The sequence below is a fragment of the Festucalex cinctus genome, chromosome 6, assembly GCF_051991245.1.
Source record: "Festucalex cinctus isolate MCC-2025b chromosome 6, RoL_Fcin_1.0, whole genome shotgun sequence".
In the NCBI taxonomy this organism is placed as follows: domain Eukaryota; kingdom Metazoa; phylum Chordata; class Actinopteri; order Syngnathiformes; family Syngnathidae; genus Festucalex; species Festucalex cinctus.
Window position 1 is genome coordinate 2,562,710 of NC_135416.1, and position 22,133 is coordinate 2,584,842.

At 38.0% G+C, this 22,133-nt stretch overlaps 1 protein-coding gene across 1 annotated transcript in view; it reads left to right on the forward strand.

The window, feature by feature from the left end:
• slit1b (slit homolog 1b (Drosophila)) overlaps window positions 1–14,481 on the forward strand; it is a 38,626-nt gene extending 24,145 nt beyond the window's left edge. Inside the window, exons 22-39 of the mRNA XM_077523439.1 lie at window positions 569–735; window positions 900–1,038; window positions 1,105–1,173; window positions 2,114–2,185; window positions 2,293–2,364; window positions 2,992–3,063; window positions 3,964–4,127; window positions 4,740–4,870; window positions 5,126–5,220; window positions 6,309–6,448; window positions 6,537–6,630; window positions 6,730–6,867; window positions 7,912–8,131; window positions 9,590–9,720; window positions 10,592–10,749; window positions 11,593–11,813; window positions 11,888–12,005; window positions 13,181–14,481. Of these exons, the coding sequence (XP_077379565.1) occupies window positions 569–735; window positions 900–1,038; window positions 1,105–1,173; window positions 2,114–2,185; window positions 2,293–2,364; window positions 2,992–3,063; window positions 3,964–4,127; window positions 4,740–4,870; window positions 5,126–5,220; window positions 6,309–6,448; window positions 6,537–6,630; window positions 6,730–6,867; window positions 7,912–8,131; window positions 9,590–9,720; window positions 10,592–10,749; window positions 11,593–11,813; window positions 11,888–12,005; window positions 13,181–13,440 (2,461 nt within the window). The 3' untranslated portion in view covers window positions 13,441–14,481. The remainder of the gene's footprint in view (window positions 1–568; window positions 736–899; window positions 1,039–1,104; window positions 1,174–2,113; window positions 2,186–2,292; window positions 2,365–2,991; window positions 3,064–3,963; window positions 4,128–4,739; window positions 4,871–5,125; window positions 5,221–6,308; window positions 6,449–6,536; window positions 6,631–6,729; window positions 6,868–7,911; window positions 8,132–9,589; window positions 9,721–10,591; window positions 10,750–11,592; window positions 11,814–11,887; window positions 12,006–13,180) is intronic.
• The last annotated feature ends 7,652 nt before the right edge of the window (window positions 14,482–22,133 follow it).

A 22,133-nucleotide genomic window follows, 5' to 3' on the forward strand; every position in this document is an offset into this window, starting at 1 on the left:
CATATTTTGCCTAGAATTAATTTGATAACATTATTTTTAATGTACAAATAATACCTTTAAAAAATTTTTTTTTTTTTCCTCTTGCTGTCGACTGATGATGACATCACCTGTGCTCAGGAAGTAGGTAACGACCAATCATGGCTCACCTGTTTTCTGGGATTGGTCAACAAACTGAGCCATCATTGGTCGTTACCTACTTCCTCAGCTCATGTGATGTCATCATCAGTCAACAGAAAGTAGAAAAATTACTTTTTAAAGGTATAAATTGTACATGAAAAATAATGAAGTTACCACATTAATTATAGACAAAATATTAACTTTTTTTTTTACTGCTGAAAATGGCTGAGAGTCAAGTATCCCTTTAGAAAAAACGTAACCAAATAAATGATTGAAAGCAATTTTTTAATGGAATTAAAATGCATTGTACTTAAAATTTAAATATATGTGTAAGTTTGAACAATTCAACTGCATGACTCTTTTACATTTCACACTTTGAGAATCATCGTGAGCCTTCAGCAACATCGGCAGAAAACGAGTTGACAGTAAAAGTCTGTTTTTGTGCTCCAAGGAACCTGCTGGCCAACCCGTTCAACTGCGACTGCCGTCTGTCCTGGTTGGGCGTCTGGCTGAGGAGCCGGCGCATCGTGACGGGAAACCCTCGCTGCCAGGGGCCCGCTTTCCTGCGCGAGATCCCGCTGCAGGACGTGGCGGCGCCCGACTTCCGCTGTGAGGACGGTACGCCACCAGAAGACCAGTTTTTTTTTCCGATTTTACCGACAGCCTTCAAAGCAGCTAAAGTGTTGTGATGGTTCCACTTCCTGTGAAGTGAATGTTCACTTCCTGTTAAAAGTAACATTTCCTTCCTGTGCCATGTGTTGACTTCCTGTGTGTATTTCCAGGCTCCCCATCGGAGTCCGGCAGCTGCTCAGCGGGCCCGCAATGTCCCAGTGGTTGCACATGCATGGACACGGTGGTGCGCTGCAGCAACAAGCATCTGCAGGCCCTGCCCAGAGGACTTCCGCCAAACCTCACCGAACTGTGAGCGCCTGACTCGACTTCGTGCCGCTTCGAATTCAAACAATTCGTGAACAATTTCCCTGGCAGGTATCTGGACGGGAACCAGTTCACACGAGTACCCGGCCAGCTCAGCAACTTCAGGAACCTGCAGCTCATGTGAGGAACGGCATTCTACTTCCTGTTTACACCTCCAACTTCCTCTCCTACTTCCTGTTTACACCTCCAGCTTCTTCTTTTACTTCCTGTTTATACCTCCAACTTCCTCTTTTACTTCCTGTTTACACTTCCAACGTCCTCTTCTACTTCCTGTTTACACCTCCAACTTCCTCTTCTACTTCCTGTTTACACCTCCAACTTCCTCTCCTACTTCCTGTTTACACCTCCAGCTTCTTCTTTTACTTCCTGTTTATACCTCCAACTTCCTCTTTTACTTCCTGTTTACACTTCCAACTTCCTCTTCTACTTCCTGTTTACACCTCCAACCTCCTCTTTTACTTCCTGTACACCTCCAACTTCCTCTTGTATTTCCTGTTTACACTTTCAACTTCCTCTTCTACTTCCTGTTTACACATCCAACTTCCTCTTTTACTTCCTGTTTACACCTCCAACTTCTTCTTCTACTTCCTGTTCACCTCTTCTACTTCCTGTTCCCAACCTTTACTTTCTTTTTTTTTTGTGACAATCATTTTTCAATACAAATCAACAATAACTGCCAAGAGAACAGTAGTTCACAAAAAATGATAATAAAACATAGAGTTGTGAATGACAAAAATAAAGGAAAATATAATAAATGACATTACAGAGCAACCTGTATTTTCTTTTTGCTTTCCTGTCCACTTCATCCGATGACATTTTCCAAGGTGGCATAAAGTTTTGGGGATTTGAGGCGCTAATCTTCTTCACTTCTTCTTCTTCCTGATCTATTTCCTGTACACTATTTGCTTATATTTCTTCTACTTCCTATGCACCCACCTCGTAAGTTAACTTTATTGATCCGAATGGCCAGCAGAGGGAGCTCTAGACTCTCCAACATTATACGTATAGAAAATATACCTGCGTGTGTGTGCATGTGTTACTGTGTGTGTTCAATATGCAGAGATTTGAGCAACAACAAAATCAGCTCCCTGTCCGACGATTCCTTCGCCAACATGAGCCAACTCACCACCCTGTGAGTACACGCGCACACGTGTGACACAAATAGAATGATGTCATGACATCTCATCAGTTACTCAAGTCAATCATTTGGACGTATGTACTGTATATGTTTGTGTGCAGGATCCTGAGTTACAATTCCCTACGTTGTGTACCTCCTCTGGCGCTGGGAGGCCTGCGATCACTGAGGCTGTTGTCAGTACAAACGCTGCATATGCATTCGCATACATGTATATTGGTAGCGTGTAGGGGTGTGAATTGCCTAGTACCTGACGATTCGATTCGTATCACGATTCACAGGTCACGATTCGATTCGATACCGATTAATCCCGATACGAATTTATAAGTCGATTGTTGCGATTTTTTTTCATTCAAATTTAGAAAATACTAATCAGTAAGCTTGTAGAGTGTAAGATTTATATGAAAATGTATTATTTATTTATCTGAAATTTCAGTCTTATAGAGGTTGTAATCTGTTTCATGTTTGAACAGCATTAAAATAAAATATTAAGGCTTAATGTTCCGTTCATATAACATTCTTCCATGCTCAAGGTGTGAATCCTAAAAATAAAAAAAATAAAAATAAAAAAAATAAAAAAATAAAAAAAATCGATTCTGCCCTTATTGAATCGATTCGAGAATCACGCGATGTAGTATCGCGATATATCGCCGAATCGATTTTTTTTAACACCCCTAGTAGCGTGCAATACAAATATATATTCAGTACACACACAAATAGTTGTGCATACACATACAGTATAGCTGTATTACATAATGTAAATTATGCACACAGAGTAAGTGTGTGTAGTGTTTGTGTTTCAGATCTCTGCACGGTAACGACATCTCTGAACTGCAACATGGAATTTTCAACGACGTCACATCGCTCTCGCACCTGTATGTACCTCAATTGTGTGTGTGTGTGTGTTCGTGTATTGCCATATACTTTGCCTGCGTTTGTACCCGAATGTACTTTGCATGTGTGTTGACCTTGTTTTGTGTGTGTACAGTACGCCATTGTGAGGCGTGTCGTATGAAATAATAACCCGCAGAGGCGCAGGAAGCGACATCGTGATATTGATGATATTGATCGTCATCGTGGTGCACGATGGTGATCAGTATCATCAATATCAGTCTCAACTATTATGTGAGACCCGAAAGGAAAGTCCGGGGAGAGAAAAGGGGGAGGAAATGATGTCATAAAGGGAGGAAGGATGATGAGAAGGAAGGAAAGTTAGATTGAAGGCACGAGGGAGGGAAGGAAGGAAAAGAAAAACAGAGGGAGGGAAGGAAGGAAGGATGAGGAGGTAAAGGAAGTTAGTAGACAAGATGGAAAGAAAAGACAAATGCTGGAAAGAGGGAAAAAAGGGAGGAATACAAATATTGGAATGAAGGAAGAAGGGAAAGGAAACGAGAATTGAAAGCAAGTTGAAAGAAATGATGGAAGGAAAAGAAAGAGAAAGAAGGAAATGAATACAAGAAGAAGGGAAAAGATAATATAGAAAAAAAGGAAGCAGGAAAGGAAGGAAGGAAGGACAGACAGAAGGAAGAATGAAAGAAGGGAAGGAGTTCCCTTGAGTGTGAAGAGAAGGTCGACAGCAAGTTTTTTTTTTTTTTTTTTTTTATTTATTTTTTAAAATATTTATTTACTAACAAATGAAGCTTACAGAAAAATCGAAACATACAGCTGAGCGATACCAAAAACAGAAAAGTGAAAACTGACAACGTAAAACACGTCGTCATAATACACGTTGATTGCATGTCTGGCTGTCTCCTTTTGATGACATCATCGGCCAGTGCCATCGGCTCCAACCCGTTGTACTGCGACTGCCGCCTGCTGTGGTTGTCGGAGTGGCTGAAGAGCGGCTACAAGGAGCCCGGCATCGCGCGCTGCAGCGGACCCGCCGGCATGGAGGGCAAACTCCTGCTGACCACGCCCCCCGAACGCTTCCTCTGCCAGGGTGAGACAGACAAAATAGGATTCAATGAATTATACTATTATGAAAATCTAAACATTTTCATCAAATGAAATTGAAATATTCACAGCTCAAGTTATAGTTTTGTGATGGAAAAAAATCTAATCCGAGAAATCCGTCTAAATTTTGCAGGTCATAATTTTACAAGAAAACAGCCAATAAAAAAGTAAAATAAATAATAATAATCCTTGATGAAAGTCATCGTTTTGCCAAAAAAAAAAAAAAAAAAACCCTAATGAGAGTATTAAGATGGAATATTAAGTGGGGGAAAAAAATAATGAGGAATGAGAAGAAAAAAATGGAGGAAAAAAGGTCAGGTTGAAATGATAATGATAATATAATGAGGATAAAGTCAGGACAAAAGTCATAATTTAGAGATAAAGAGTAAAAAGGGTTCGGGTGGGGGTTAACGTTAATTTAGTTTACTTGAAGCAAAATGACAAATTAAGAGAATAGTCTTAATTTCATCACACTAAATAGTCATTTAAAAGCAAAAATATTCCTCGGAAAAAGTCGGTATTTTGCAAGAAGAAAAGAAACTAAACGACTAGAACTACGAGTATAGTGTGTATATTTTGTGTGTTTGTGTGTGTTCAGGTCCTGTTGAGGTGAGCGTGGTGGCCAAGTGCAACCCGTGCGCGTCGTCACCTTGTCACAACCGAGGCATCTGCCGAGGCCTGCCCGCACACGCGCAGCCGTACGCATGCACCTGCAAAGACGGATTCACAGTATGTGCACCTTGAGTGGCATCCGTCTTTTTGTGTGTATTGTTTTGATTGTGTACTAATAAGTTCCACTTGGCCCAGAATCAAAAGTGCTTGTTGTTCTCCCTGAAGCAGTCGTAACAAACAAAATGCATCACTACACTATCTGTTGTTTATTTTTTGTCGTGTTAATAATAATCATAATCATAATAAAACATCTGTGATTGTGACAGATTGATGTGTATGTGTGTGTGTGTGTGTGTGTGTGTGTGTGTCCAGGGCCAACATTGTGAGACTCCAGTGGACGCATGTGTCAGTAATCCTTGCATCAACGGAGGAACTTGTCTCAGTGACGAGCAGACGAGCGGCTTCAGGTACCCAAAAAAAAAAAAAACAAGAAAACTGGGACTTTATGAAGGGAAATAGTCATTTAATTTCATTCAAAGAATATCTAGTATTTGTCATATTGCAACATTTGTAAGTGGAATATTGAATTTATTTGGATTTTTTTTTTAAATATATATTTATTTTATATAGTAATATAAAAGGAATTTTGAATTTATTGTATTTATTTATATTTATTTTATATCATGATATAAAAGGAATTTTGAATTTATTGTATTTATTTATATTTATTTTATATAATGATATACAAGGAATATTTAATTCATTTTGGTTTATTTTATATAGTAATATAAAAGGAATATTGAATTTATTTATTTATTTATTTTATATAATATAAAATGACTGTTGAATTAATTAATTTTATTTGTTTATTTATTTTATAAAATATAAAAGGAATATTGAATTTATTTTATTTATTTATTTTATTATAGTAATATAAAAGGACTATTGAATGTATTTCATGTAATAATATAAAAGGACCATTGAATGTATTTTATTTATTTATATTTATTTTATATAGTAATATAAAAGGAATATTTAATTTATTTTATTTATTTATATTTATTTCATATAATAATATAAAGGGATCATTGAATTCATTTTATTTATTTATATTTATTTCATATAATAACATAAAAGGCCCATTGAATTTATTTTATGTATTCATATTATTTTATATGGTAATAAAGGAATATTTAATTTATTTTATTTGTATTTATTTTTATAGTACTATAAAAGGAATATTGAATTTATTTTATTTATTTATTTATTTCATATAATATAATATAAAAAGACTATTGAATCAATTTTATGTATTTATATTTATTTCATATAGTGATAAACTTACGGTTGTGTTAATTTTAAGTTGTGCGAGGTGAGTTGTGTTGTAAGGCGCCAAACGTGTGATGTCACAGTTTTGACAGGACACCAGCTAATGAGTCTCACTCATCTGGCAGCGAATGACTTTGCACGAGATGCTGCACACACAGGATTATTATTATCATTATTATTATTATTATTATTATTATGTAGTCATTTATTTTGTGTCCGCGTGTAGCTGCGCGTGCGCGTCGGGCTTCCACGGCGCCTACTGCGAGGTCAACGCCGACGACTGCCAGGACCACGGCTGCGAGAGCGGCGCCACCTGTGTGGACGGCGTGGGCAACTACACCTGCCTGTGCCCCCCCGGGCGAGACGGTAACGAACGTGGTCGTCGCTTCGTCGGGCCCGCCTCCACCTCGCCTCGCCGTGCGCCGTGCGTGATGCGTACGTTTGCTGCCGTCAGGTCTGTTTTGCCAGGAAGAGCAAGACGTCTGCACGCCCGCGAGGAACCCCTGCAAGCATCAGGCCACCTGTGTCAGCACACCCACCGGATACAGGTGACACCCACGCTACGCATATGACATTATTACTATTGTTGCAATTAATTTGACTTGATGCTAATTTTCCGTGACGTCCTGTCCTTGATTTTGTGCGAGGTGCGTGTGCATCCCGGGTTGGGTGGGTCCGGACTGCAGCCTGGACTACGACGAGTGCGCGGACCACCGCTGTCAGAATGCGGCGCAGTGTGTGGACCACCTGGACGGGTACACCTGTGCGTGCCCCCGCGGATACACGTATGCCCCGCCTACCCGCTTGCAAATGTTGCCCGAGTGAACGTGACTAACTTCCATTCAACTGACTTATAAGGCGGGTTCATTATTTATGAGGAAAAGTCATTTAAAAAACAAACAAAACAACAACAAAAAATATAAAAATGAGTTTTAGATTTTTTTTTTTTGGTACATAATCCAAAAATCTAATCAAATAAAAATTAATGCAATTTTATGAGAATAAATTTGACATTGTATATTTTTTACAAAACAAAAGTCATTAAAGTGGAGTGCAAAAAAACAAAAAAAACAAAAAAAAAGGAAAGTAGAAGTCCACGGTGACCAAAAAAAAGTCAAATATTTATTATATTATAGTCAAATATATAATTTTGTGAGTATGACCTTATCATATTACAGGAAAATATTTATATAGTATTCATAGTTTTTCGTGAGGAAAAATAGTGTTGAAGGAAAGTTTTGATATTACGCATAAACATGTAAAATATTCAGATGATAAATTATAACTTCACAAGAAAAAGTGTCCTACTGACATGTGAATATTATTATTATGGGAAAAAAATAATTTCATGGAATAGGTTTTTGAGAATCCATTCTTAATTCTCTAAGAATGTCTTTGTATAACATTAGTAAAATAATATTTTAATTTTATGTGTGTAATGTTATGAATAAAATTAAATTAGCAGCTTGCAAGAAAAAAGTATTTTAAATAAATATTACAAGAATAAAGTTGACATTTTATGAGGATAATTGAGTTACAAATATAACACCATTCAAATCATGTATTAAAATTTTAGTTTTACATTTAAAAAATAATTTCACATGAAGATAGTTACAAAAATGTGGTAGAAATATTCAGAGTGTAATAAGTAATTTATGGTTAGGAATTTTTTTTTCCAGAAGTAGTAAAAAATAAAAGTATAATATCAAGACTATTAAGCAAAACTATTCATGGAATAAATTTTGCAAAGAAAAATAGTTGAATGAGGAGAATAAAATTCCAATATCACAACAAAATATTTTCTGCTTTTGCCGTTTTTCCTCGGCCAGGGGCGACTTTTGCGAAGTGTCGCCGCCGCCCTGCCAGCTGGCCCGTTGCCAGAACGGCGCCCCCTGCGTGGAGAAGGCGGGCGCGGCGCTGTGCCAGTGCCCGGCGGGCTTCGAGGGTCCCGCCTGCGAGAAGCTGGTCGGCGTCAACTTCGTCAACCGAGACGCTTACGTCCAAATACACGACGTCAAGAACCTCCCGCAAGCCAACATCACCTTGCAGGTCAGACGCTTCGTTAGCTTGAAGATTGAAAAAGAAGTAAATAAATCTAAATATGAAGGAAAAATGTCATTTTGTGAGGAAGAAGTTTGAATTTTAATTAAAAAGACTCCAAAAAATAAAGTTGTATTACTACAGCTAGTTGCAGAATAATTGGGTCATTTTAAAAGGATACTTTACTTATTTAGCCCATTATAGCAATATAAAGTTCATATTTTGCCTATAATTCATTTGATACTTTCGTTATTTTTCACGTACAATTATAGTACTTTTAAAAACACATTTTGCTGTCAACTGAAAATGGCGTCACAAGCTCAGGTAACCAATCACAGCTCACCTGTTTTTTTCGGTTTGGTCATGTGACAATCACAAGCTGAGCTGTGATTGGTTACCTGAAGCCCCTTTGTGAAGTCATTTTCAATCGACAGCAAGTTGCAAAATGTGTTTTTAAAAGTACTAATTGTACGTGAAAAATAATGAAAATATAAAATTTATTATTGACAAAATATTAATTTTGGACTGCCAAAAATGGCCAAATAAGTAAAGTAGCTCTTTAATGACGTACAAGATTAAACTGCAAACATTGCCATAATTACATCATAACAGTAAAAGAAAATGTTGCAATTTGAAGAAAAGAAAATAGCAATATTCCAAGAAGGTATTTATAATGGTTGTTTGTTTTTGTGTTTGTTTTTGTTTTTTGAAGAAAAACATCAAAATTGTAAGAGAATGAAGTCAAAATTCTCCAAGATTAATAATTCATATTCACAGTAGAATTCGTTCATTTTGTTTTGGAGAAAATATTATCAGAATAAAGTTGTAATTGCCAAAAACATTGCGGCAATGCTTTCATAGCATTATGAGAATATTCTAAGAATTATGTTTGCAATATTGCAAGAAAAAGCTGTGATTATAAGAGAATTTGCTAAAACTATTTTGAGTATAAAATTGGGTAATTTGGAGCATAAAATTACAAGAATAAAATACTGGAGGGAAAAAAATGATTTTTTTATTTTAGTTTTTTTAAATTAAAGAAAGCTGTACCATAATTTAAAGAAAATTGAGTAAGAATGTTCCAAGAGCAAATTTCCTATCTGGCAAGAAAATAACATAATTTTGAGAAAATACATTTCTGAGAAGAAATGTAACATTATGAGGGTAAAGTTGAATTATTATGGGAAATTCTCTTATGCAAAAACAAATAAATAAATAAATAATCTGACTTGTAGAGAATAAAATTGTCAGTCAATAATATGAGAATGAAGTTGAAAAAAAGTTGAAATATTGCAATGTAACATTTGAAAAGCTTGCAATGTTACAAGAATAAATTTGTATTATTATGAGGGGGGGGGAAGTAAAAATAATAATAATAAAAAGAATGTCAATGATAGGAGTAAAAAGTCATCTGACAACAGAATAAAGTTGTCCTGTCGACCTCATAAATGTGAACGAACGTTTCAGGTTTCTACGGCGGACGAGAACGGCATTTTGTTGTTTAACGGAGACAAGGAGCCCATCGCCGTGGAGCTTCATCAAGGTCACGTCAGGGTCACCTACGACCCCGGCAACCAACCCGCCACCGCCATCTACAGGTGGAAGCACGCATTGAACAAAAAACACAAAAAAAACAACGATAGCTCGGCACTCTTAAATCGCCTTGATGTGAATAAAATGTACATTTTGATTGAGCACATTGGGCATTTGTGATATAGAAATACCTGATTTAAATGCTCCATATTAGGCATGTTTTTATAGCATTTACAACACTAATTTTTAAAGCTCACAAACGATATTGTAATAATAAAGTGTAGCGTTCACTCTGTCAGGGATGGGAAACTTAAACGATGGATTAAAACAAATTAACGACATAAAAAAAAAAACAGTATAGACAATAAAAGATAAAAGTCGAAAGACAAAGAATACAAAGTTATCTCCCAATATATATTAATAATCATGCCAAAAAAATGTAGATGGAAAAAAATTCATCAACAGTAATGTGCTTTTTGTAGGCGTAAAAAGCAGGATTAAAGATGATTTTTAGGCTGAGCTGAAACGCTTCCTCTTTTCTTTCTTCTTTGAAATTTACAGCAGAAAAGACAATAATGTACCACCACCTTGTGGCTGACAGTGGAATTACACCCAATATTGAACTCTTGCTGGATACAAAACAAACCAAAAAATCTTGAACGTGTTGGAGAGCCGTTTCCTGTACGTCAGCTAACGTTGACTTTTCATGTTGTCAACCAGGAAAGCATTTAATCGAGTTTGTTTTTTGTTTGTTTACAAAAAAAAATCACAAGCACTCTTGTGGGCTTCTCACACACACACACACGAGTAATTTTGTGCTTGGGAATGAGCTGAACCGTTTAAAATTGAAGTTACCCGTCCCTGTCCTAAGAAATGAATTGATGAAATTGTCTTCTCAATTGACAAAATCAAGTGGAAATTGTCTTGGCTGTTCAGCTCGGAGACGGTGAACGACGGTTTGTTCCACACGGTGGAGCTGCTGACCTTCGAGCGGACGCTCAACTTGTCGGTGGACGGCGGTCAAGCGGCCACGCTGGACGGACGAGGACGCCGGCAGGCCGCCAGGACGGACGACGCGCCGCTCTATGTGGGAGGTCGGAACATTCACCTTTTTTTTTTGATCACATTAAAAAGCTTAGCTTTAGCTAGCGCCAAACAGGCACACAAGGATGCCTAAGTTATTTATTTATTTTGTTTTTAATCATTCAAAAAAATGGGATATAGTCAAACGATTAACTCATTTGCTCCCCAAAACGTATAAATACGTTCTATTTTAAATGTGTTAGGTATCCCAAAGACGTATTTATACGTTGTTTTGGTTTTTTTTAGGCTAGAGCATACAGAAGCCTTTGATGCAGACTGTCAGCTGCAAAGAACGGTTGAAGAAATGGTAGTTAAACGGCCAGCAGGTGGCAGCAGAGTATAAGAGATCAACCAGGAATGCGAATAATGATGAAACTTAGCTATATTCTAATGCTAATTGCTGCAAAACGGAATGAGATAGAAATATACTTTTTTTTTTTTTTTTTTTTTTCCCCCTGATAAAAGAAGAGACTCTAATATTTCTTTTGGTAGGTTCCATGTTTTTATAGCAATAGAACACAAAAATCGGTGGGCCTTTCAAAATCAGTCCAAATCGGGTAAAACCGCTGTTTCCAAAAACTCGTTGTGTTCTTTGAAGATTGTAAAGTGTCTTTGATATTTTGTTTTTGATGTTTCCGAACGTGTTGTTCATTCAAGGCTCTCAACTGTCTTTGATGTTTCAGGAAACACTTTTTCATTTTGTCAGAGAATCTTAATTGTCTTTGACGTTTACAAATTTCTCACGTTAGCTTCGTCCAAATCGCGAACCCGTTTTTCATTTGAGGTGCTTGCCTGATCCCAAGTGGGCGTGTGTCGTTTTTTTTGTTTTTTTGAATGCTTTTATTGTTTTTCAGGCCTTCCCGAGGAGGCGTTTCCCGCCTCGCTGTCGCTGTCGCTGTCCTCCGGCGCCGTCAACGCGTCGGGTTTCCACGGCTGCATCCGCAACCTTTACATCAACCACGAGCTTCAGGACTTCACGCGCGGGCGCATGCAGGCGGGCGTGCTGCCGGGCTGCCGCGCTTGCCGCCAGCTGCTCTGCGTGCACGGCCTGTGCCGGCCAGGAGGGGGCGCCCAGGTAGCACGCGCAAGACCCACGAGAGAAGGAAATTGTGATTTGGATTTGTTTTGTTGTGTTTTTCGGACTCTCAGGGAACGCAGTGCGTGTGCCAGTCGGGGTGGGCGGGGCCACACTGTGACCAGCCAATCACAGAGGAGCTTGATAGAGGAGGCGGCGCAGTCGACGCCACGGCATCAACTGAAGCTTCAGGTTGGTGGAACAGGCTAATTTTCTCTTTGATGTTCATGAATGACGTGTGATGTTTTTCACTGAACGCTGGAGATTGTCTTTGATGTTCATGGAAATACTTACACTAGGTTCGTTTAACATTAAAGTTGTCATTGTTTTACGAATATAGCCACGTTTAGGTTAGTTGATGCTTTGGGGGGGGGGGAAATCAGTAATGATGTCTTTGATGTTTGTGAAAAGATGTCCTTTAGGTACTTTTGTTCCGTTGAAAATTGCACATTGTCACTAAAAAATATGTAAGTTAAGTTCATTCAAGACAGAACAAAACATAAATTAGGTTTGTAGACTGAGTGATGTTGACGAATAAGCATAATTTTGGTTCATTGATGGTCTTTGATGTAAACAAAAATGCACATTAGGTTGTTCAAGAACGTGTTTGATGTTCATTCGGTTGGATTTCTCTGATCTTGACAAAAGTGTCCATGTTAAGTTCCTTGAAGATGAATTACGGGGTCTTTGATGATAAACATTACATCCAGTGGCGTTTTCATAAAATGCGTTATGTTTATAGAGAATATGAAGGTTGTTTGTTCAACACTAATTGTCTTTGATGTTTACGAATATATGTATGTTGTCTTTGATGTTGGCTAAAATCCAAAAAGTTAGGTTAACTGAAGACTACCGTAATCTTTGATGCTATGGTAAAACCACCAATGGGTTCATTGAAGACAATAGTCTTTGATCTTTCAGAAACGGTTAGGTTCGGGGGGGTTTTAAGACTCCTTGTACCTCTTTGAGTTTTACAAAAAAAAAAATATGTATTAGGTTTGTTGATAATTAACTTCTTTGAAAAATCAGTCTGTTAGATTCCATCAAGATGAAAAGGTGTCATTGATGGCAACAAAATATGTGCATTTGATTAATTGATGAACCCAAATTGTCTTTGATAAAAAAAAAATTAAAAAAAATTTAAATGTAGACTCTTGAATTGCCTTTTATGTTTTTTGGTAGGTCCTGTATGTGGTCTTTTAAATTTACACCCCCCCAAAAAATACTAATCTAAGTTAAAGTATCTGTGATGTTTTTTAGGATGGAAAGTTGCTTATGTGTCTTTGATGTTTACAAAATGTGTTTTGTATGTGGTTAATTAATCGACCCTAATCGACCCGCCACGTCGCTGTCGTCACCTCACCCAGGGTCGGCGTGTTCGGGCGTTCCCGTGCGCGATTACCACCGCCTCCAGCGGGGGGCGATCTTCTGCCGAAGCGCCAAGACCTTCTCCTGGTTGGAGTGTCATGGCCGCTGCCAGCCAGAGGGGGCGTCGCCAGCGGGCCCGTCGTGCTGCGCCCCCCTGAGGCTGCGCCGACGTCGGATCAGCTTCCTGTGCGACGACGGAACCTCTTTGACGCAAGACGTGGAGAAGCCACTGGAGTGCGGATGCAAAATGTGCGTGTAGTACGCAGCTCAAACTTTGTCTTTGATGTTACCAAAAACGCGTGTTCCTTGAAGCCGAAATTGTCTTCCGTGTTTCTGAACAAAATGTGCGTGAAGTTCATTCAAGATAAAAAAAAAATTCCCTCTAATTTGACAAAAAAAAAAAAAAGATCACTGTTTGTTGAAGACTCTTTAAAATTGTCTTTGATGTTTTACAAAAACACAATTCACATTTGTTCCTTGAAGACAAGTTGTCCAATGTTTTTTTTTTTCCCAAAAAGATGTTAGTTCATTGACGACTCAAAACTCTTTGATAACGGTTATCAAAGACCCTACATTTTCTGATGAAAACATTGTTTGGGTATCAAAGACCCCAAATTGTCTCTGTTGTGTTCGGTTTGATGTCAACAAACACATACTCTGGATTATCAAAGGCATAAAATTGTCTTTGATGTTAACAGGTTCCTTCCAGATAAAATTGTCTTTGATGATGCATACATTGATTCAAGATGCCAAGTTGTCTTTGATGCTAATGAAAACATGTATTTTAGGTTTATCAGTCATACAGAAAAATGTTCTTTGATGTTTATAAACAAAACTAACAAAATACTTACGAAATACATTAGGTTCACTGAAGATGCTGCCTTGTCTTTGATATATATATTTTTTTTTCAAGCGCTGCGCGAGTTCCCCAACTGATGACATCACAGAAAACGCAAACTTTAAAAACCATATCAAATCAGTGACACATGATAATGTGTGTGCGTCTTTGATGTTGATTGATGAGTGAAACGCCTCCTCTGCATTGCAACCAGAGGAGTCAGTGAAGGCATCACGTGATCAATAAATGTAGCTTTGGAAATGTTATTTATACCAATGCGACATGAGTTTTTAACTTTTTGTATCGTTTTGACTTTTGCGTAACCCGGTGTAGCTTTTTGTTGACTATGAACACACAATAACAACAAGCTAACTGATTGTAAAATAATACATAAGACGTGCTCATAGTATTTTTATATATGTTGACTTGTATGTTAGTTTTCTTCATTAATTTATTGGAATAAAGAGCAGATACTTCTGTACGCCATGTCTGATTTTTTTTCGTCTTTTTGTCATGTTTCATTTGTCAAAAATGCCTTACGAAGCATGGCTGTTAAAAAAAAGAAATGAAAAGAAAAAGTATTCCTTATACATGCTTGTTAAAAAAAAAACAAAAAAAAACCTTACTATACAGTCGTTTAAAAAAAAAAAAACGCCTTACTATACATAGTCGTTTAAAAAAAAAAAGCCTTACTATACATAGTCGTTTAAAAAAAAAAAAACTCCTTACTCTACATGGTCCTTAAAAAAAACAAAACAAAAAAAAAAAAACTCCTTACTATACATCGTCATTAAAAAAAAGCTTTACTAAGCTTTACTTTAAAAAAAGAAAAAAAAAAAAAAAAAAAAGCTTTACTATACATAGTCGTTAAAAAATTTCATTTTTCGTTTTTGTTATTGTAAACAAAGTTGTGTGTCGACTGAACAAGTGCAACGGTTATGAAAAAATGACAACGCCACATATGCACGCGCACACACTTCATGACCTTTTTTGCACGCACACGCACGCTGTGCGAATGTCAGCAAGCCCATCGGAGCTCGCCCACCCCCCACGGTGGCCCCCCAGCAGGCATCCCACCTACCCCTACAATAATTAATGGACACACACAGCGCCTTGCCTCAATTAACGCACACGCCGCACACACTTTTCGGCATCTAAAAATGAAATAAAGTTAAATTATACAGAAGTGCAATATATTCTCCTTGCGTGGTTGAAGTGTCGGATGTTGATGAAAAACGTATTTCCTTCTTTATTTTTTCTTTCACCTTTGAACATGACACCGGCAAGGGATTGGAGGAGGAGAACGTGGGCGGGACTTAGCAGCAAGCGGCAGCGCTTTCATGCGTGATTGACGCCTGATTCCAACTTCCTCCCCCACAACTCATCATACACAAAGGAGGGCAAGTGAAAGCATCCAAGCTTCCATCCGGCACCGTCGCTTAATCCCAACACAAACACAAACGCGCATGCGCAGCAAATCGGCCCAAGTGGGGACAGCGAGGATGAGGAGGAAGGAGGAGGAAGGTGCAAGGAGGATATGAAATGAAAAGGATGGGGGAAGGGACTTTTTTTCTTTTCTTTTTTATTTTTATTTTTTATGGGAGCTCCACAGGCAACACGAATAATTTGACAGCAAAAGAGCCTTTGGAAAGAAAGGAGGAGGGGTCAAAGGTTGCTGCAAATACAGCCAATCAGCACAAAGATTGCTTGCATTTTTTTTTAAATTGTTGAACTAGTAAGCTGCGATTGGTTGGCAACCAGTCCAGGGTGTCCCCCGCCTACTGCCCAGAGCCAGCTGAGATAGGCGCCAGCACCCCCCGCGACCCTTGTGAGGAATAAGCGGTCAAGAAAATGGATGGATGGATGAACAAGTAAGGCTTTTTTTTTTTTTAATGACCACTTATAGTAAGGCTTTTTTTTTTCTTTTTTTTTTAAACGACCACATATAGTAAGGCTTTTTTTTTTTTTTAAACAACCACGTATAGTAAGGTTTTTTTTTTTTTTAAAAGACCACATATAGTAAGGCTTTTTTTTTTTTTTTTTTTTTTTTATGACAAGACATGGTTGGGTACAAAACTGCTTTTATTTAAATTTAAAAATAAAAACAAACGTGCACATGTTCTGTACCTTTCTGTATTATTTTGTGTGTGTGAGCGTGTTTGGACCTCTGCAGTTGCCATAGTTGGCGATCCAAGATGGCCGATTCATTGCACGCCATTTGTCTCACCAGTTCTACGGTGCATCAGTGCAAAGAACTCTTGTGTCTCTGATTTTTGAACAAAACGGTGGCATAATTCGGGTTCGAATTTCCCGCCCTCTATCTGCGGATGTGCGCAGTACGTGAAGGCGGGAGTGTGCAGTTTTAATTGTCTGCCACAGGGGGCAGTAGCGACTCAAACTTCAACTTCCCGCATTGATCAGCGAAACATATTGCTTTATAATTCATTAAACAAAACTGTGTGACTTTTAACTTCATGGAGATCCATCTCGATAATCGAAACAGTGGTGTGTAATATTTGACCCATTCACATTGTGAATGTGTGAAAATGAGCAAACCATTCGCTATACGTTACATCCGTCAGTATGTGCTATCTATATGATGCATGTTGCAGTGTGTGCAGTACAGAGCGGCGAGTCCTTGTGGAGCCCAAGGCGCTGAGAGAAAATAAATATTTGATGGGAGGATGACCTCCTCGTTCGTATACTTTCTCTGCCCTCTAAACTTATATTTTCTTTTCTTCTTTTTTTTTTCCTGCTCGGGGCTCCGAGAGGCCTTACAGTGCATTCACACGCACTCACGTGACCTGCAGCAGGGGAAAAAAATGATTTCATGCAGGAAAGGCATTTTTACCTTGACAAGCTTTGTTACGCAAAGTTCTGCACCAACTTCATCTTGTTTGCATGCAAAAAAAAAAAAAAAAAAAAAAAAAAAAAAGCGACAGCACGGCCAAAGGATGACAGTATTGTTTAGAAATGTCATTTCACACTTAAAAAAAATAAATAATAATAATCTGACTGCGGGCATCTTGTGGCGGTCATATTTCTCCGTTTTGTTGGCTTCATTGAAATTCAACGACCCGTCGGATTTATGGTCCGCTACGGTGCACTCTGAGATGGACGCATAAAAGTGTGACACTTACTGCAAATTATTCCATACATGTTCCGTGCTTGATTTGATTTTTCAAGTAATTTGTACTTTACTAGAGTAATTATTTATTTATTTTATTTTTTATTTTTACACAATTAAAAACAAATTTGTTCATTCTAATCCTAATAAGCAACATATAGATATTTTTTTTAAATTAATCCCGGTTACAGTTAAGCAGTTCAGCACCTGAGGATTTTTTTCCATTTTTGTTTTTGTTTTTTTAGTATTTTAAATTTTTGTATTTATTATATATATATAAGCGGTCAAGAAAACAGATGGATGAATATATATATTTATTATAATTTTTTTTTCTAGTGTTTTTTAAGGGGGTGCCAACCGCTATTTTCATTGAAAACATACATTGACGGTTTAGCCGCATTTTTTTGATTTTTTTTTTTTCCCCAGCGATATTATTTATAATCGTAATGTAATGATTGCATCAATCTATTGCACTTGTTAGACCAACTTCCCTTTTTTTTTGAGTTGACGTAACAAATACAATCGTGAAATAAAGTTAAAAAAATATATATCATGAAGAACTTGAGCTCCTAAACAAAAGAATGAATTTGTGACAATAAAGTTGGACACGTACCATTTTGACAACCAAATTTATTAGAAGAATAATGGTTTTGAAAAGAAGGTTCTAGCATCCAGTGAATACTACCTTTTACACGACATCACAGCTGAAATGTGAAACATTGCATTTTTTTTTTCTTCTGCTTCATCGTTTTCTTAGCAAATTGAAGAGAGAGATAACATAAGAAGGATAATAAGTTTTTTTTACACATGCACAAAGACAGATCTAATCCGCGGCGCAAAAAAAGTAAAAAACAAAAAACAAAAGGATCAAATCAGCAAATTTTTTTTTTTCTTTCTTTCTTTGTCTCCAAAATAAAGACAATTAAAAAGAAAATCACAGAAATGATGAGACGTTTTATTGTCACCCAATCAGATTTCAGCATCCAAACATCAAAACAGTGCAATCAATCAATCAATCAATCAATCAATCAGAAATCAGTCAACCAATCAGAAATCAGCGCGAATGAACAGTGACGTTAAGTGCTCATGTACACTTAGAATAGAAGCCTATGAGTCACAAAAAAAAAAAAAAACTAAAAACTTTATTGTACATAAATAAAACTACGTGAGAAAAACATTTCTTTAAATTAGACTATTTTTTTTTTCCCGTCAAACTGTAAACAGCATCGAAAGAAAGGAAGAAAGAAGAGGTCCTTTTTTGGAGGTTTTTTTTTTTTTTTGGGGAGAACCTGCGTGTGTTTGCGTGTGTGCATGTGAGGTACAGTGTGCATGTGAGGTACAGTGTGGAAGGGGTGCTTGGGTGTCCTGAGCAACAGCACAGCGCCCCCTGGGGCCGTCTGGGCGGAAGGAATGAGGTATTATATATATATATATATATATATATATATATATATATATATATATATATATATATATATATATATATATGTATATATTTATATGTGTGTATATCGTTAAACCGACGCGACGACAATAAGAAGGGAAAATAAAAAAAACAGCGTCAGGCCACCGGAATGGTAAGAATCAAGAAAACGCAGACGCTGCGAGAAACTTTCGACGCATTAGCAACCCTTACCAGAGCGTAGCGGGAATGTCGGAAGTAGTTCCAAGTATTTTATTTTGACTGTTTGGTACCAAAAAACACGCAGCTAGCCTGAATGCGCTAATCAGACAATGTTGCAATTTTCTGTGTATGAAGTGAAGAAAGCGCGACCATCAAAATTTCGAGCTAGCATGTTTGTTAGAAAAGCTCAAAAACAAAAATAACAGCGGAATAACCTTGGAAGTAGTTTGAAGCGTTTGTGAAAAAATGTTGTTTGTCGACTTGTTTTTCCTGAACAGTACAAACCGAAAACCGGTGTGACTGTCAAAATGTTGAGCTAGCACGGTACCGTGACTCAGCGCGCTTAGCTAGCTGAGCCACTCGTGTAAAATGTTTACCTTCAAAACCCCGCAATTGTGAAAAAAACGGGGGGACATTCATAAGATTCCGAAAAAACAACAAGATAATCACACACATGCAGAACGGACTTAAAAAAAAAAAAAAAAAAAAAAAAGTTGCTAGCGCTTCTGACATTTTAGCGACATAAAAACACAAATTTCGGAAGTAGTTAAAAGTGTGAAACATTTTGCTTGATTTAAGATACAAAAAATGAAATTTTTCCAAACTATCGCGTTTCCAGCAACAAACTTTCCCACGAGGTCCGACTCAGTTTTCCCTGAAAGTGTACGAACCGAAGAAGACGCGATTGGGAAAATGACGAGCCGCTCGGGTGAAATGTTTGCCTTCAAAGCCCCTCCCACTGGCGTCGTAAACCCGGAAAACTTCAGTAAGATTCAGAAGAAAAAAAAATAATAATTCAAACGGATGATCTGGAAATAGAATGTGAAACCGCGACAGCAGAATGAAAAAAAGAAACCGAAAACGCAGACGTCGCCAGTTTGCTTCGGATGCGTCACGATCCGTCATCAAGAGCACATCGGGAATGTCGGAAGTAGTAGCTTGAAATATTTGGAAATATTTGAAAAATATTACTTTGGACTGCTCCAAATAAATAAATCTGCTCTTATTGTCATTTTCCAAAACTGAAACGCATTTGCAATTTTGTGAGGTCTGACTTGGTTGTCCCTGAACTCAATAAGAACCTTACTTGAGTGTGTGAAATGTTTTTAAACAATGTTGACGGCATTTGTCGTCTCAGTGGGAAAGTTGGACGAAGATTCCGAGAAAAACAAGAAAAACTGTTAGTCGAAGGCGAAGAAAAACGACAACAAACGTAGTCGGCCGTTGAAATTTTTTGTTTGACGCAGTTAGCTCATTCACTGCCATTGACGGAAAAAAGACGTCAAATGATGCATTTTTTTGCTGGTCTGGCAATGAATGTGTTAACGATGCTACGCTAATCTGACGTCATTTCCCAAACTGTCGTCATCGTGCTTTTGCAACATGAAAAGTTCGTACAAGTCGACACGTACAAACCGAAAAGCGCTTGACAGTCAAAAATTCGGAGAAAGAATTATCCGTAAATAGAAAGCAAACAAATTTTTAAAAATGTAAAATGGTGGAAAAAAACGCAACACAGTTGTTGACTTTTTTTTTTTTTTCTTGTTGTTGTACCTGAACAAAGTGTCTGAGGGTCCCTGAGGGCTTCTGGGTAATGTGTGTTTGTTTTTTTTACGATCCCAACACTTCTACTGAGTTACACAAAAAAACAAAACAAACAGGTGCCGGTTAAAAATGAAGAAAATCAATTGAAGTCTTACACGCAAAAACGTCACGTACACAACGAGGAAGTGAAATGATTGCAAAAATTCTCGGGGGGCGAGAAAAAAAATCAACGCCGGGGGGATTGCTTCCGTCGACGTTCTTTCTTTTTCCGACAAAAACAGTTTTGAGAGGGGGGTGTCGTTTATTTACACCGGCATGCAAAAATAGCGCAGAATTTTCGCTTGGCGAACAGTCGTTAAAAACAAACAACATACGCTCGGCCTGAGGAGAAAAGAGGCTCCGAGGGTAAAGCATTTTTATATACAAACGTCCTCAAGCCCCCTTCGCGTCATGTCATTAAAAAAAAAAAAAAAACACAAGTCCCCGATCGCGAGTTCGTAAAAAGGAGAAACACCGAGACGTCAACGTACTGCGCGGAACTGGTCGGAATGTTTTCCCTGAATCATCACCGGAAAAGGCGCCGCCCTCTCCCGCTTCAAGATAAAACTTTATTCTTCGGATATTCCTTTTTTTTTTTCCTATGTACAAAGTATATCATCTACGCGTGCGCGCGTGCGAGGTTAGCTTCGTTTACATTCACTTGACGCAGATCGAGAGGTAATCGGTATGCCAAAAAAAAAAAAAAAAAAAAAAAGGAACGTGCGCGTTCAGTCCTAAACGTGGCGCGCGGGGAATCGCGTCTATCGGGAAACGCGGACACGGTGGCGGATTAGTTGGAAAGACGTCGCGGTGGGAAAACCGTCGCCATCATCTTGTTGCGGTTCATCTTTTCTGGTCTCAAAAAGTCACGGCAAAATCCTGGTACAAAGACTTGAGAAGCTTTCGATATGTTGGATCATGTTTTGTTCACTTACTAGAACTGGTTAGCAAACCGAAAACCGTACGTTAGCCGTACGTTAAGCTATCAAACCGCTAACGGTAACCTTCATTTCACAAATTTCTGCCCAATTCTGTGTACAATGTAAAAACGGTTTTGGTCTGGAGCACCAGAGGGTATTTTGGGGTTTTTGCCGAGGCGTACTCAACTGATGATATTGTGTTTGGTCACCGGAGACGGTATAATGATGCTTCCGATTATCGATTACTAAATAGTAGAGGTGTGGCGTCAATAAAACGGACATTCCCGACAGAATGGCCACTTCTGTCTGTCGATCCCAAAATGGTTGTTCCAACAACATGACGGACGGCTTTGTCGACATTTTGAGCACCAAAATGGGACGCCCTTGACAGAGTTCCAACATGTTTGACGGCTTGACGATTACCGTATTTTCCGCCCTATAAGGCGCACTTAAAAGCCTTCAATTTTTTTCAAAAGCTGACCATGGGCCTTCTAATCCAGTGCGCCTTATATATGGATCAATATTGAGCCGCAACAGCTCTCGCTGTCAAGACACTCTTGGTGACGCGCATGCGCAGAAGATCCCGCCATCTTAGATCGCTAGCTAATACGAATACTTTACCTCAGAGAAAATAATAAAACGGCTGTTTATTCATTTGGGGAGTGAAGGGAGTTGTCAGAAAGCTGGTTTGTAATCTATTAATCAAGTTTGACTGACCTATCTGACTGTTTTGTTGACATTCCCTTTAGCGCAGCACCATCTAATGGATGCATAACGTGGAAAAAGTTTGAAAAAGTTTGAAAATACGTCATTCATTGAAGGTGCGCCTTATAGTGCGGAAAATACGGTACACTGACGG